This window comes from Solanum verrucosum, unplaced genomic scaffold (genome assembly GCF_900185275.1).
Source record: "Solanum verrucosum unplaced genomic scaffold, falcon-dt-bn FXZP01000113.1, whole genome shotgun sequence".
NCBI lineage: Eukaryota > Viridiplantae > Streptophyta > Magnoliopsida > Solanales > Solanaceae > Solanum > Solanum verrucosum.
This window is the reverse complement of record NW_026020105.1, coordinates 210,339-226,305: the sequence shown is the minus strand read 5'-3', so window position 1 is coordinate 226,305 and position 15,967 is coordinate 210,339. Positions and strand designations below refer to the sequence as shown.

Here is a 15,967-nt window from a genome sequence, read left to right as displayed (position 1 = left end):
CACCTCTACTGCCCTTGCTCCATTGTCCACGTTAGGGTGTTAAATAAATGTGTTGAATTGAAATTAAAAATATTAAAATAGACTGAAAAAGAAATTAGGTTTAGTTATGACCCATCTAAATTTACTTTGGTTCGAATGAGTAGAGTTCAAATTGACTAAAAATTAGATTGGGTCATGATTCGTCTAATTTGATCGACTTAATCTTAATATTCCTAACATATTGTTATTTATCTTTTATAACCACAATTTGAATTAGATAAATCCTAAAAGATATAAAATAGATTGCAATTCATGCCTACATGTGAAACATGCATTAATTACACCAATACAAATAAAGAGTCTTAAAAAAGTTGAAATTGGAAATTAAATTGGGTTCAATTGAAGAATGGGTTAAGACTTGAATTGGTTGAGATTTATCTTGAGCCCAACCAATAAAATCGTGAACGGATTGGACAGATAACCTATATTTGGACTCATTTTGACACCCATATCCACGCCACACACACTGGCAGAGCCAGAAATTTCACAAAGGGTATCCAGAAATAGCACAACAAAACTTTTTTAAAAATAGAACTAGTGATGAGATTCAAACACACGAGCACTTCCTCATTCTAAGGCGGTGAAACCACTGGGCTATAACAACTTGTTATGTTAAGGGTGTCCAAAATATGTTATTCAATCATTCCGTATATCATTTTACTTGTATATACAAAAAAATTCGACGAAGGATGTCCAATTGGACACCCTGACTACCATGTGGCTACGCCACTGGCCACACATCCTCTCTCTCGCGTGCGGGCGTTGACATAAATAAGCAAAATCATTGTTTAAACCTTATGAAATTTTGATTTATCAATAAAAAGGTTGGACATATATTATTGTATTTCATTAATTACATTTTTTTTTATCTCTTCATAGAGTACTAATTACAAACGGTTATGGTTTGAAATAAACTAAAACAAGTCAAATTATTACTGATGTTTCAAATAGGGATACAATTTGAGTTGACACCATTATTCCTATACAATTAATTAAAATTTGAATTCATAATATAAGATCCAACTTACGAAATTGTAGTATATTTTTGTATTCATTCTATCTGTACTCATCAGAATTGTTTATCAATAATTTTTTGTATTTCATTTTGCTCATCTTGTATTTAGATTTCCCTTTATATGCAAAAAAATGTTTCCAGTTCTTTAAAAATTCGTGTTTCAAATGGTATACCAACAAAGTTTGTATTCAATGTATTTGATTATTTTAAATTCAATTTCAAAAATAATACAACTCTAAAAATACGTATACGATTTGAGTTAACACCATTATTTCTAAACAATTTAATTAAAATTTGAATTCATAATATAAGACCTAAATTATCAGATTGTAGTTTATTTTTGTATTCATTCTATCTACATTCATCATAATTATATATGAACAGTTTTTGTATTTCATTTTGCTCATATTGTATTTAGGTTTCAATTTATATACCAAAAAAAGGTTTTGAGTTCTTTTAAAATTTGTGTGCCAAATGGTATACCAACAAGATTTGTATTTAATGTATTTCACAATACAATTTTATATTTCTTATAAATTAACCTTGTATTTTATATTCTACGCATCATTAAAGACTTTTGAAATCAATATAGTGGTATCCATTGTTACTTTCAGAAATGTAAGTCAAATAATCATGCAAGGACAATTTAAAGTAATATATTAAAATGAATACATAATTAATGACAAATACAAACTTTCATCTGAAGATGCTCAAAACATTAATTACAAAAAACTAAGGACAATCAAAATTATCAACATCAATCTATTTAACAATTTCATCCATTATATCTCTAAACGTCGCATATTCCTTTATCATAATTGCCTCTATTGTGTAGTCAATGTAGTAATTTTCTTCGTTCCATCTTTCAGAATGCATTATTAGAAAACTAATGCTTCCCATATTTGCTTTGTAATCCAAACAAAAAAACTACCCAAGTCATTAATAAATACAGAATTAGAGATTTTAACAGATTTGTATTCAAGTTAAAAATATATGTATTTACAATGGTACTTGTATCCTGTTTTGAACAAAATTATAGCCCTTCAATTACAATCCTCTTATATGTCCGCCAATATATTTGTATCCTTAACAAAAATAAAAATTGTATTCCGATCAAACACTTACAAAATACAGTACATCATAGCTTTTCTAATAGGAATGTTCAAAAAACAAAAAAACAAATAGTCAAAGAAAAAAAAAATACAGTACATTTATCATGACTTTTTCTAGGGATACAATTTTGTTCAAAGAACTAAAAACAATCCGCCAAAGAAAAAAACAGTACAATTATTATTGTTTTCCCCATAGAGATACAATTTTGTTCAAAGAACTAAAAACAAACCGTCAAAGAAAAAAGCGATTCTTCGAAGAATCCGTTATTATTTTCGTATTCACCCAATCTAAAATTAAACGAATCCACCAAAACTAATTATTACCACCTTTTCATAATACATACAATTTACAAGGAAATAGATACGCTTTACACTTATGAAGATTTTTCATGTCCAATTTATAATCAACTAGAAACAGATTAAAGATCAAACAATTAACTAATACCTGTTTCAATTTTGTATTTCACTAATTGATTATTCAACTCCCAATTTAAATTTCTCCAAAGCTGCTTGTCAATGTTTTTTTTTTGACTTGTTAGGTTCCAAACCTTCTTCCCAAAAAGAAAAAAAAATAGAATTTAATCGAAATCAACAATTCAAAGATTTGAGTATTATCAATGGAAATTTGAAAATCGATAATGAGAAAATTACATTATCAACAGATGCTACTATGTCGTTTGTTTTTTATTTTGTAACTGAGGAGAATTTCAAGTGATATGTTCCTTTTTAAAAATATTATCTCCCCTAAATTTTTCCTTTCTATTTTAAAACAATGTATTCTTTCAGTAAAAATAAATAATAAAAACATAAATCAGATACATAACAAACTGAAATTTTGACATTTTTAATAAATATTAAAAGTGTGGCTAAGAGGTCCTTTTAAATGCTAAAATATTGACATTTTGAAAATTTCCCTTACTTTATTTATTTGTAGTGTTAAGGAGCAAAAGTACTACAGTAAAACCTTACTAAATTAATATACTATAGGCGGGATCATGAAATATTATTATTTTGTAGATGTATTATTTAATTAATAAATTAATATTTATTAATTTAAAGAGGGTTTGAGATTCAATGAAGGTTAATTTTGATCACATCAAAATCATTATATCTTACTAATTTATGTATCATATTTATTGAATTCACATAAAAAGGGAAAATGCATAAGTACCCCCCCAGCCTATGCCCAAAATCCCTGAGACACACCTAACCTTTACTAAGGTCCTATTACCCCCCTGAACTTATTTTTTAGTTAATTGTTTACCACTTTTCGGCCTACGTGGCTGAGTCCGTGATTTCACCTATGTTAAGCGCGTGGGTGCAGCTTTTAGACGGCACTGACCAATAAAAATTGGTCATGTGTTAAAATAAACTTGGAAAAAATAAATATTAACTCAATTGTCTTCTTCTTTATTATTGTTCTTCACTAGTATACGTACCCGCGCGTTGCGCGGCTATATATTAATTTAAAATTATTTTAATTTAATAAAATATCAAATACTTCAAATATTTTTATATATTGTCCTTTATTACTTTTATGTTGTATTAATAAACTAATTTTTTCATATTAAATATTTCATTTTTTTTCACATGAAATGTAAAATATCATAAGATTAAATGACATGTTAGTATATTTTGAATATTTATTTTTCGAATCCAAAACATTCTTTACATTCTGAAATTTGCGTCAAACTATAATAGAAAAATGATTTAATATAGAGTGGATATAAATAATGTAATAATAATACATGTACTTGCTATATACATTTTCTTATTAATCATTGAAAATAATTAATTAATCAGTTTGTTATATTATTTTTTAAAACATTAATTTGATCTCTTAAACTTTCGCAGAAGAAAATAATAATTTAAATTTTAATCAATGATTAGATGTCGAGGAACTTATCAATTTTTCTAGTATTCTAATATAGTAATTATTGCGTAAATTCCTGTTATGACTATTATAAAATTTATCATAATTTTTAATACTTATTATTTTAATACAACGTGTAATCTTTACTTATTATTTTCTTCCCATTGTTATTTTTGTTTAATTATATTACAAATAATACTAACAACAATTTCTTTTTTTATTAATGTAAAGATAATTTAATATAACGTGTAATTTTTACTTACTATTTTCTTCCCAATTTTATTTTTTTAATCATCTATATACAACAATTTATATTTTTATTAACGTAAAGATTTTGAGTAATAATTCTTCTTATGTTCTATTAATAATAATGATCGAAATTATTCACTATTAAAGTTTCTACATAATTGATATAAAAATTGAGGTTGCATACAAATAAAAACATGTTTGAACAAACAAAATAATTATATGCACTATTAGAGAGTACCTTCTAGTCTTATAAGTATCCTACAATTATGATAAAGTTGGAAAAGTGTAACTATCTATAAATAAAATAAAATTATATATATAATATTTACAAAATTTTACAAGCCCAAATTTGAAATAAAATATATAAACATTGAAAGCTATAAACTAACTAAAAATATATTCACAAAGTAGATTATAAGTAATATTTTTTTATCTATAAATAAAATAAAATTATATATATAATATTTACAAAATTTTACAAGCCCAAATTTAAAATAAAATATATAAACATTGAAAACTATAAACTAACTAAAAATATATTAACAAAGTAGATTATAAATAATTTTTTTTATCTATAAATAAAATAAAATTATATATATAATATTTACAAAATTTTACATGCCCAAATTTGAAATAAAATATATAAACATTAAAATCTATAAACTAACTAAAAATATATTAACAAAGTAGATTATAAATAATAGGATAGCTTTTTGAAATTTTGGGAAGTGTAAAAGCTACTTTTTAGAAAGTTGCAAAAATGGGACCCGGTGCGTGTTGAACAAAGTTTTCAACCTATTTGGTTTATATTTCCACGTAAGCCAAAAGTGGTAAAAAATTAATTAAAAAATAAGTTCGGGGGGGGGGGGGGTAATAGGACCTTAGTAAAGGTTAGGTGTGTCTCAGGGATTTTGGGCATAGGCTGGGGGGTACTTATGCATTTTCCCACATAAAAATAATAATTTATTATACATAAAGTACAATGAATACATCAATATTGATGATGAAGTTGAAGAATATACAATACCTTTGGAATTAGTTACGCGTAAGGAAACATTTATCACATCTAGAACTCTTTACAATTTTATGGTATAATTCGAAAAGACAATACCAAAACTTTTTGATGCAATAAGAAAAGTTAGATATGCGTTTTACGTCTTATATAGGCTGGAGGCTAGAGAGATACTAAGGTATAGTGCTGCTACCAGAGAAGGCTCTTTCATGCTAGACGTCTAGACCTACTATATCCGAGCCGCATCCCCGGCACACTTGCTATATCTACTAATGCTTCATCCTAACCAACTATACCTGATATAAAGCCGTTCTATAGAAATTCAAGACAAGAAGAAAACAAGAAAATGACAGCGATCGCTTTGGGAACATCACGGGGGAGGAAGATAGATAACAAAAAATAAAACATAATAGAATCATATTTCACTAAATTGTCTTATATATATATATTTGTACTTTTAAAGAACTATTAATTTATAATATTAATAAGACCATATATTTATATATGGATCTTCTAAAAATGAAATATATTATTATTTTATAGAAATATATGATTGTTTTCATTGACCCAAATCAGGATACGAGGAGGAGAATATTATGTTAAAGAGATTATTCCATTATTAATTTATGGAGTATAAATTAAGTGAGGTTTTACTGGAGTTAAGGATAACTAAAATAAATAATTTGAAACTTAAGCATAAGCTTATTTAACAGTGAGGGCGATATTTGGTCATCGTCCAGTTGAGAAGAATGTCAAAGCAGGAGCGTGGAATGAAGATGAAGAACACTAACAACAACCCCGTTCTTCATAATCCTTCAGGTAATCAAACTTCACTGCTCACAATTTCTTAAATTTCACTTTGAAATTGATTTTTTTTTTGGTGAACGACGAACTAGGGCTTGATGCTAATCCAAGTTATGGAAAATTGTGACATTGTAGTAGAATTTATGCTAACAATAAGTTAGTAGGTGTGAGTACCTTGATGATGCTTTACATTTGTTGATTCCATAAGCAAAAGGAAGTTAGATGCTTTTCTTCTACAACAACTTCTTTGATTTTATTGTTTGTATCAATCGAAGCAAGTACAAAAACCTTTCTCAAAGCAACTTATATTTGCATGTATGTTTTTAGTTTTTGGCAACACCAGGCATATTAACCCTTTTAAGCAGTATTTTGGTGTTTTCCAGATCATTTTGGGTTTTTATGGTGTCAACTTCTATAGAAAAATGAGGGAGTCCTTTGTAGTATGCTTCATTTTTAGTATGAAATCACAGAATTATTTCTTGGTTTGTTGTAGAATCTTCTGCACCTGGAATTGTGAATCATCAGCAAGCGGATATGCATGCTCCTGCAAATGAAAAGCTAAAAGGCATCCATGTACCTGGAGAAACACGGAATTTGTATCAAAACTACTCATTGTCTAAATATGTTCCTCGACGCCAAAAATCAAAGGAGGGACTACAAACTTCTGGTACTACTAATATCCTGCAATCTTAGATATTGTTTTATCAGGTTGCTGGATTGTGTATCCTTATCTCGAACAATTATTGGAATAAGCATTTATCTACACATTGTTACCTTCATATTGTCTATTTGATTTGATGTAAAATTAATTTTCTTCAAATTCAGATCAATACTTAAATAAAACCTATTTGATTTTAGTTTGGGACAAAAGGAGTTTATCTAATGAGGGTTAAATTACAATCTCTGGTGTAAGATTCTATGTATTTTCTGGGTAAGGCACATTTCTAGTCCTTATAATTTCGTATTTGCACTTTTTCGCACCTATGAATTCTTGGCACATTAATACCTTGTATTGTCTGTTAGCTTGCTGCTGTCATAGATTCACTGAGTTCTATCCTAATTAGCAGAGAACTTCTGTTATATGCTTTTTTTACATACGTACTATTCACCCAAGGACTGAGACATAACAGATCGAAACAATGGAACCAATGTATTAGATAACAAACCTCTTCTAAGATTAGAAGCTTCTGCACTGAGGGGATGTTCGTTTGTAGGGGTGGGTGATGTGGTAGGGTTTAGCTCTTTAATTGCTGTCAGAACAATGATTAAGCTACTGACCAATGATATTGTCCATTCTAACCTTGAAAGTCACATATCTGTTTAGTCAGTTTTTTACAAATTAGGAGTTGTGGGGGTGGGAAACAGCATTGAGTTTTTATATTGGAGTATCTTACTTTAAAAGAACAAGAAAGAAGACATGATTTAAGGATGAACAGGAGCTAACTTCTTTTTTGTACTCGGTACTATTCCCTGGATGCATATTGAACGAAATCTAACTTTACCTGATCAAAGAAAAAGTGAGTGAGAAGGAACAATCTTGCTTCCCCCTCCCAGAAAATGGAAATACATTGTGCTAGTTATTTCAAAGTTGCAAAGCTGATTGCTCAATTTTTCACCACAGCGACTGACCAGGAAAGGAATCATACAGAACTCCCAAGTTGGTCCCAGTTCAGACCACGATCACATCCATCAACACAAAAAAGTAAGGTGACAGCTGATACAACCCATTCTGAAGTCATCCCACAGCAAGCTTCTTGTTGTTTGCAGTCCAAACCACGACCACATTCACGAAAGAGAACGAAAAATAAGATAACAGCTAATACAACAGATTCTGAAGCTATCCCACAGCAAGCTTCTTGTTGTTCGCAGACCAAACCACGACCACATTCACGAAAAAGATCAAAAAGTAAGATAACAGCTGATTCAACGGATTCTGAAGTTATCCCACAGCGTGCTTCTCGTTGTCATGGTCAATCAAGGAGGAACAACAGTCAAAAGGGGTTAGGATCATCGAAATTTGAGCTTTACTTGGAGTAAGTTTTTATTGCTTTATCCTTTTCCTGTAAAATGTCATATTCTAATGCAATTTGATTGGGGTGAGGAAAGGTTGGTGGAGCGTAAGTAAAACTGGAAGTTAAAAAGGTAATTCCTTGTTTGGTAAGGAAGTAAAAGATAAAGAGAAGTAAATGGAGAGAGGTCAGTGAAGGGGAGCCTTGGAGCAATGGTAAAGTTGTCTCTGTGTGACCTATATAGGTCACGGTTCGAGTCATAAAAATCAGCCATTGATGCATCACGGTAGGCTACCTACATCACACCCTTAGGGTGTGGCCCTTCCACGTACCCTGCGTGAGCGCAGGATGCTTCTTGTATTGGGCTGTGCTAAATGTAGAGAGGTCAGTACCCCTCCAAATAAGCTTTTTTAGCCCCTCCAAGATTTGACAGAAAGGAGGAAGCATATTTACTTCATTTCCATCTGTTTCAACTGCCCGAGGTAAATGATGATTACTACCAATGGAACTCTCTCCTTTGCTATCTCCTCCTCTTTATAGAACCAAACAGACTTAAGAACACTGATATTTATCACTCTTTTTTTTGGGTAACACTTTAAAATTACCATTAACAACCAAGAACAAATACAAGCTAAGAGCACCTCGTCCATCACCAGTGGTGATGATCCTCAGGCCTCAGAAAAACAGATAACTAGGTACAAAATTTTTGCCAAAAATTCCTACTCCTATGAGCACGCTTTGAATGCTTTAAAAACTCTATCCTGTTTACAGTTTCCAGTTTGATTTACTCCAGAACATCACTTCTTTGTACATCAACTCCTTAGTATAATCTCCAGTTTCTAGCCCTCCAAGTGTGATATAATAATCCTCCCATAATAGCTGCCACAATTTCCTTCTTGAATTTCTTCCAATGCCTTCTCACGATCATCTCCATAACCTGTTTGATTTCTCCAGATGGTAGAACAATGGCAAACCATTGGAGTACTTCATCTCTTGCTAATCTGAACCAGAGGCAGTCCTTGAACAAATGTTGGCTAGTTTCCACATCTTGTGTATCACACAAGCAACATTACAATCTTCAACATATTTATAAATATGAGCTAGTCTTCCTTTAGTTAGCAGCCTTTGATGCTCATCAAGCCACATAATAAATCTATGCTTGGGAGAAGAGACACTATTCCAGACAAGCTCAGCAACATCCCACTTCCCCTGATCCCCAGCTAGGGCAATGTAGCTCCTAGATATAGAGTAAGTTCCTTTTGCAGTGAGGTTGTAACATCCCTGAGCATACCACTCTCTCATTCTGTTTTTCAGTGGATTCAATTTTCTCCAATACCAGCTACAATCCAAGGGAGCCCGTGATTCCAGATATTGATATCTGTCCTAAAGTAGATTCTATGTACCCATTTTACCCATAGCAAGTCTTCCTTTAAAGCAAGCTGCCAGATCAGTTTCCCCACTGAAGCTACATTCCAATTCCTACACCCCTTAATGTTTAGACCTCCATATTTCTTTGGTACACAAACTCTTATCACTTTTTTTGTAAGCCTAACTTTTGGTGGTTTATATAGGAGCATATGGAAATTGCATCCGGAAGATAGGAGAAACACATTTACGTACCTTGACAGCTTGTGGTTCTCCTTGTACTCAGAACGTTCTCACAAAGCTAAGGTGTTGAACTGGATTGCGAAAAAGAAGATATTCTCAAAAGAGTATGTTTTTGTTCCCATTGTTCTCTGGTAAGTATTTCTTCATATGTACTGGATGTATGATGCAGAATTCTACATTTTAGATATGTCTCTGACTGAATCCCCACATTGCCAGGGGTCACTGGAGTCTCCTGATCTTTTGTCACCTTGGTGAAAGTTTACAATCTAAAGAAAGAAGTCCTTGTATGTTGTTGCTTGATTCTTTGCACATGGCGAACCCTGAGAGATTTGACCCTGGGATCAGAAAGTATTTTTTTTTCTCAGCCTAACGTCCCATTCTGGGCTTACTTTGAAATGATAATCCATTAAGATAGCAGTGTTCCCGTTGCAGATTTGTTGTAGACCTATTCAAGGCAGAACAGAGGCCAGAAACCAAGGACCAGATTATGAAAATCCCCCTAATGATTCCAAAGGTGATAATATGTTGTCTCTGTCGTCTAATCTCAGTCCTTTTGCAATGCTTGCTCATATAAAAAGTTTCAGGTTCCGCAGCAGAGAAATGATGAAGACTGTGGCAATTTTGTTTTGTACTATATAAACCTCTTCTTAGAGAGTGCTCCAGAAAATTTCAGCATTTCAAAGGGCTACCCATACTTTGTGAGTTCCTCTCTCTGATACTTTGATACCAGTTCCATACCTTTTACATAGCAGGGAATTGTGTAATCCTCATTATAATGGGATTTTTTTTGCAATTTGGTGCTGTTTCATAGATGACAGAAGACTGGTTTACTCCTGAACGGTTGGAATGTTTTCTTCAAAAAGTGCAATCTACTTGTGGAAGTACTTATGATTCTGATGAATGCCTCCTAGATGACGGAGATGTAGTGTGTATAGATCCCTAGCTAGCTTTGCCAGTGACATAGCATTTGTGCAGGATTTAAGGCTTATTTTGGTTTAGGTTTTGGGACTATGGTGGTTGATTAAGGCTTACTCCATGTCTCAAATTGATGTTTACTTTGTATTTTTGTTAATCGTGGTCGGCATAGTGTAAATATACATGTTTTTTTTAAATTGCTTTTTTACACAAAATATTATTTTTAGGAATCCATGTTAAAAGGTGTCCTTTTATCAAGATTGTTATGCAATCAATCTGAATTAGTAATGCAGAGATTATAGATGTAGAAATTAACTAATTTAAAAACATTGTTGCCCTTGAAGACTTTTACCGTGTTCAAAGCTAGCACACGTACGTTCTTATCCCACTTCAATAAGATGATACGTAAGTTCTTGTAGTGAGTCAACTGGCCACAAGTCATACGCAATATTTTAAACTCAATAAAATACACTATGAAAATGGAAAATATTATATGGAGATAAATAATTCTTATACTCAAATGTACTAACATTATACACTTGAAAAAACAGAAAACGCAATTAAGATTAAAAAAAAACATAAATCTGCATTATCAAGTGAGACCTTTTAACATAGGAAACACAAAATTAAAGCAGCAACTCAAACTTCCACCCAGAATTTTGTAGTACATGCAATTTAAATAATAACTTAGACATAACTGTCGATCAATGATTTCCTCATCTCATCAACAATAGCAGTAGGTTGAGCCTCTCTCAGCTTGAAAACACTTTCAATAACAGATAGCTCTGTTGCAGTAGTGTCCGAGCCAGTAAATGCTGTCCAGTCATTGACAGTCAATCCAGCACCAATCACTTCACTACCGCGGTTCACAGTTCCTGCAACCAGAGGAACCTGAAGAAGAGTTGAAAGCTCATCCAAGTCTTCAATGGATGTATGAGGATGTACCTGCTCCAAAAAGAAATCTTAGTGAAATGAGGCAACGAAACAACATATTTCTATTTTAGCCCCAACACCTGTAACAAGTTGTAGTTATCACATGGTGAAAATAACCAGTACTCAATGTTCACATAAGTGACAAACTGGTGTGACAATGCACATAATTAACTGAATGATTAAGTGACAATAGTATTGTGAAAACACTTCTTATGCATTTGTGTGTATGCATTTGGATTGTTCCTCCCGTCACCCCACCCACCCACCCCTTCCTCCCATCCCCTGGTTCCCTCCATTTAAGATTGCCTACTTACCAAACCTCCTGTGTTTGAGATAGCACAATAGCTGCCAACAAGAATATTCCCTGCTATTGTTTGCCTGAAAACTTCCACACCAAGAACATCAGCAATCATCTCTTCGGTTTCCTGACAAAAATAACATTTGACAATCTTAGGTCACAGAACCCAATTAATCAAATGATGAGAATAGCAACTCACAGCTCGCAGCTAGTTGAGGTAAAAACAATAGGAATAGAACGTGAAAAGTAAAGGATGAGGGCACTAATATGAGGAGCATAAACACTTGACCTAGTAGTAAAATAAACAAAGTTGAGCAAAATATAAGGCAGAGAACTTCTACAGACATTGTAGTATTATACTGCATTAGTAGAGATTCTAATCTGTGAAGAACTTTTCACCCATTACACATTCCTGAACATTGGAACAACACACTAATGCAATACTCTATGACAAGGATTAACTTGTTTAATCTCACGAGTTATTGAGTTCTCTATATAAGACAAACTATAGACGAGATGCCGACCATGTATATCCAAAAATACACAATAATTGGCTTATGCCTCGACATTAATAAACAGGAAGGGGAATAAACATCAGAGATCTACACAATATCATTCCAATTTGCAGCAACAAGTAGCCAAACAGATTAATTACCTTGTCAAGATCCGTATGTGTCAGAGCAACATGATCATTGCAAACTATGCAGTTGCCCAGGGCAGATAATCGCTCATCAATGCGCTGGACCACAACTCCATCTGGCAGACTGTTCCTCAAGTGCTGAAGTTCTACCAGCAGAAACATAAATAAAAAGGCAGAACCAAAGTCAAGATGTGAGCAGATAGGAGTCAATTCAGCTTTAGACGCAAAACTTCTGTCACACTAAATGAGCATGGGATATCGAGTGATAATTTAGGACTAGTATGTTCAAGTTTTTTTGATGCATTCTCATTTTCACTATTGTTGTCAATCAATTGCTCCTACTACATAAATTAAAAGGAAATATAAAACCACAAATGCTACACAAGGAATTGTTATGCTTTTTAGCATATTTCATGGATTCAGAACTTCCATCAATTTAGGTGAGCCCTTGTTTTTTCTTTTGAAGGTCCAAACCCTTATTTTGTTGTAAATACAATTACATATTGTCAAGTTTAACATACGCAATAAAAATTGTTATCAAATTCTCCAATTTGAAATCAGTCAACCCAAACAAGATCTAAGTTCATATGATAAACCTAATTGAAAAACAAATAAGTCAAGAAAGGTGGTACATACTACATACACAAGGACAAAAAAATATAGGTAATACATATGTAGGGATCAAGTATAACAGATGATTAAACCACCAAAAGTATCTCTAAGACTTATCATCATAACAAACAATGGTAGAACACACCCAGGAGCCCCAAGGGTGTGGCTATGAAGTGGGTGTGAACCTCTGATACCAGGGTTCATACCACAGCAGAGATAAAAAATAAGTACCCGATGGTATACCGGGATAACACTGTTAATTAAAAATAACACGATGCACATAAACATGGATTTCTACATATTGAATACTAGTCCAGTTACAGATCTCTATCTCAAAGATTTACAAGCGCAAAACTTGTTGAAATTACTGTTAATCACATTATCGCAGATAAGAAAGATATTTCTAGAGCATGGAGAATATATTATTACCTTGATCTGTAGTAGTGTGAGGCAAGAGAAGACCATTTTTATTTCCTGCACAAAGTCAGAGAAGTGAAATTAGTTACCAATAGAGATCACTGAAAAACTAGACATTAAATTTCCAAGATAGCTAGAGTTGTTGTCAAGTACCAGCGCAGAGTCTTCCAATTATCCTCGTTCCTCCAATAGAGGTTTTGATCACTGGGATAATGCCTGATAGCTCGGACTCAAATGTGCTGGAGAAAATATACAGATCACATCATTTTCACTGAGTTGAGAACCTGAAAACTAGATTATAACAATGTGGTACAACTTTTATTTTTGTGCCTAGACATTGGAGTCAATTTTTAAAGTTGCTAAATAGTGAACGAGGAAAACACTATCCTTTTCCCACTTTCTTCATTGTCATTTCCCATATTCCTAGCTCAAGTTCTTATTCAATCTTTATCTCTGATTTCCTTGTTCTCATCTTGGAAATTCTGAATGCTCAGCTCCAATGTTTCTTTTTCAAATCTTTTAGTTTCAAACTAAATAACTTTCCACTATTACCAAATACTATTAAGAAACAGATGACTTGAAGATTGAAAAAACAAACCTGTAGAAGTTTTCAGAACCCCCAATAGCTACCAAGCAATATGCATTGGTCAGCTTTGAGAAAACTCCAATTTCACATGAATTTTCAAATTGAAGCCCTGCAATTATGTAAAAATCATTAGATAAATAACTTAACAAAGTTAATATCCAATCTGGCAATTGACTAAACTCACTAGTTGCCATTGCTTGTAAAAAACAGAATTGCTTGGAACTTGAAAGATCTGTCAATAACCAAAAATGACACAAATATTAACAAAGGAAGATAACAACAGAGAATTCTACACTAATATGATGTTCAATTAATAGACTCCACCGAATACCAAACTAGCTGGATTCAACTTTATGAATCCTCTAAATCCATTCAGCTGTGTATTTACTTGAGATGAAAAGTATGCAATGGAAAGTTCTCTAAATGCTAATTTCGAACTGGTTAGATATCGAAAATTCTTTCGAAATTTAGGTGCCAAGAACTAAATAAAATTTTAATCTTTTCTTTGTTTTTTTATTTCCTTCAATCGAAAAATACTCAATAACACTAATAAACAGACACCAAATCCATCTAATTAAGAAACAGAATATGGAACTAAATAGAAATTTCATCTTTGAACTTCATCTTTTCTTTTGTTTTTCGCTTTCATTCAAAAAGTTACCAGTAATACTAATAACCAGACAACAAGATAATCTAATTAATAACCAGAAATCTACAACTGAATAAAATTTTCATCTTTGAACTCATTTTTTCTTCCTTTTCATTTCGAAAAAATACCAGACAACAAACGAAAAATAACCAGAAAACAAAATCATGACAAATCAGGAGAGATTATAAGAAGACCGCTAAATAAATCATGATTAGGGTTTTGCGTCGTGAAAAACAGGAAGGCAGAGAGAGAAAGAGAGGAACTTTACGATTGATTTGGGCGGAAAAAGATATTTTGAGGAACTCGGCGGCTGAAAAGGTTAGTGGTGAACGTTTGCAGCGATTTGATTATTGGAGAGAGAGAGAGAGAGAGAGAGAAATATATAGAGAAAGTTGGGCCTAGGATTTGGTTATATAGTCCAAATGCTAAAAAGGGTTTGGGCCTGGTTTTACTTGAACCCCAAGAATGTTTGCTAACCAAGAAAAGTGAGTGATACATGTGATAAAAACACTTATGAAGTTAGCGCTTGGATATGTGATTTTATCTCATAATTTAAAATGAGTGTTTGAATATTTAATTTTATATTATAATTTTATATTTTTCAAATAAAAATATTAACCTATTAAGTTTGTATTTTGTAAAAATAAAAAGTCCATCATTTTATTTTATGTCTTATAATCATTTATTTTATATGTAAAGAATATTATAGCTGATATTGTTACTCTCACAAACCTTTAAACTATTTATATCAATTATAACTATTATTCTCACCAATTAAATTTATAATTGATATTATTACTCTTAGCAACCTTTAAATCATTTATATTGAGAAATGCATGATGAATGTGAGGAGATTGTCAGTAGTCCGTACTATGTGAGAGGATTATATAAAGAAGTAGTACACTACAATTCGTGTTCAATTTTACTATTTTATATTTAACTAAAGTTCAATCAATAAATATTGTATTTTTTTAGAATAACTTTGTGATAGTTGTGTATTATATGTTTTGAACTTTTGCTTATTTGGTAAGATTGTATAACCAATTGGTGTTATTTTAATAGTTTTTATAATTTATGAGATATTATGTTTACTAGCAAAAAAAAATAAAAATACAACTTTAAAATTTAAATAGCATATTCAAACAAAACAAAACTTTAACTACATATCACTATTTCATTTTACATGTTCAAACGAA

The 15,967-nt window shown here is 31.8% G+C and overlaps 2 protein-coding genes across 2 annotated transcripts; one reads left to right on the top strand and one right to left on the bottom strand.

Moving 5' to 3' along the window:
* Positions 1 to 6,035: 6,035 nt before the first annotated feature.
* On the top strand, positions 6,036 to 10,738 carry LOC125825276 (uncharacterized). Its single transcript, XM_049504627.1, has 8 exons — positions 6,036 to 6,119; positions 6,598 to 6,771; positions 7,726 to 8,137; positions 9,685 to 9,852; positions 9,938 to 10,069; positions 10,154 to 10,235; positions 10,306 to 10,419; positions 10,533 to 10,738. The coding sequence occupies exons 1-8, from the start codon at positions 6,050 to 6,052 to the stop codon at positions 10,662 to 10,664; spliced, it is 1,284 nt and encodes a 427-aa protein (XP_049360584.1). The 5' UTR covers positions 6,036 to 6,049; the 3' UTR covers positions 10,665 to 10,738.
* Positions 10,739 to 11,111: 373 nt separating this feature from the next.
* Positions 11,112 to 14,412, bottom strand: LOC125825147 (eukaryotic translation initiation factor 6-2). Its single transcript, XM_049504486.1, has 7 exons — positions 14,307 to 14,412; positions 14,135 to 14,231; positions 13,690 to 13,775; positions 13,549 to 13,593; positions 12,523 to 12,653; positions 11,884 to 11,994; positions 11,112 to 11,581 (listed from the first exon to the last, which is right to left on the bottom strand). The coding sequence occupies exons 1-7, from the start codon at positions 14,314 to 14,316 to the stop codon at positions 11,324 to 11,326; spliced, it is 738 nt and encodes a 245-aa protein (XP_049360443.1). The 5' UTR covers positions 14,317 to 14,412; the 3' UTR covers positions 11,112 to 11,323.
* Positions 14,413 to 15,967: the final 1,555 nt, after the last annotated feature.

Bases quoted from the DNA above. Each gene is read 5' to 3' on its own strand.
- LOC125825147 (XM_049504486.1), bottom strand. The intron at 13,594-13,689 runs GTACTTGACAAC...GACTTTGTGCAG, and splicing joins AATTGGAAGACTCTGCGCTG to GAAATAAAAATGGTCTTCTC. The intron at 12,654-13,548 runs GTAATAATATAT...TTCTGCTGGTAG, and splicing joins TCACACTACTACAGATCAAG to AACTTCAGCACTTGAGGAAC.
- LOC125825276 (XM_049504627.1), top strand. From the start codon at position 6,050: ATGTCAAAGCAGGAGCGTGGAATGAAGATGAAGAACACTAACAACAAC. The intron at 6,772-7,725 runs GTACTACTAATA...TTTTCACCACAG, and splicing joins GGAGGGACTACAAACTTCTG to CGACTGACCAGGAAAGGAAT. The intron at 9,853-9,937 runs GTAAGTATTTCT...CCACATTGCCAG, and splicing joins TTTGTTCCCATTGTTCTCTG to GGGTCACTGGAGTCTCCTGA.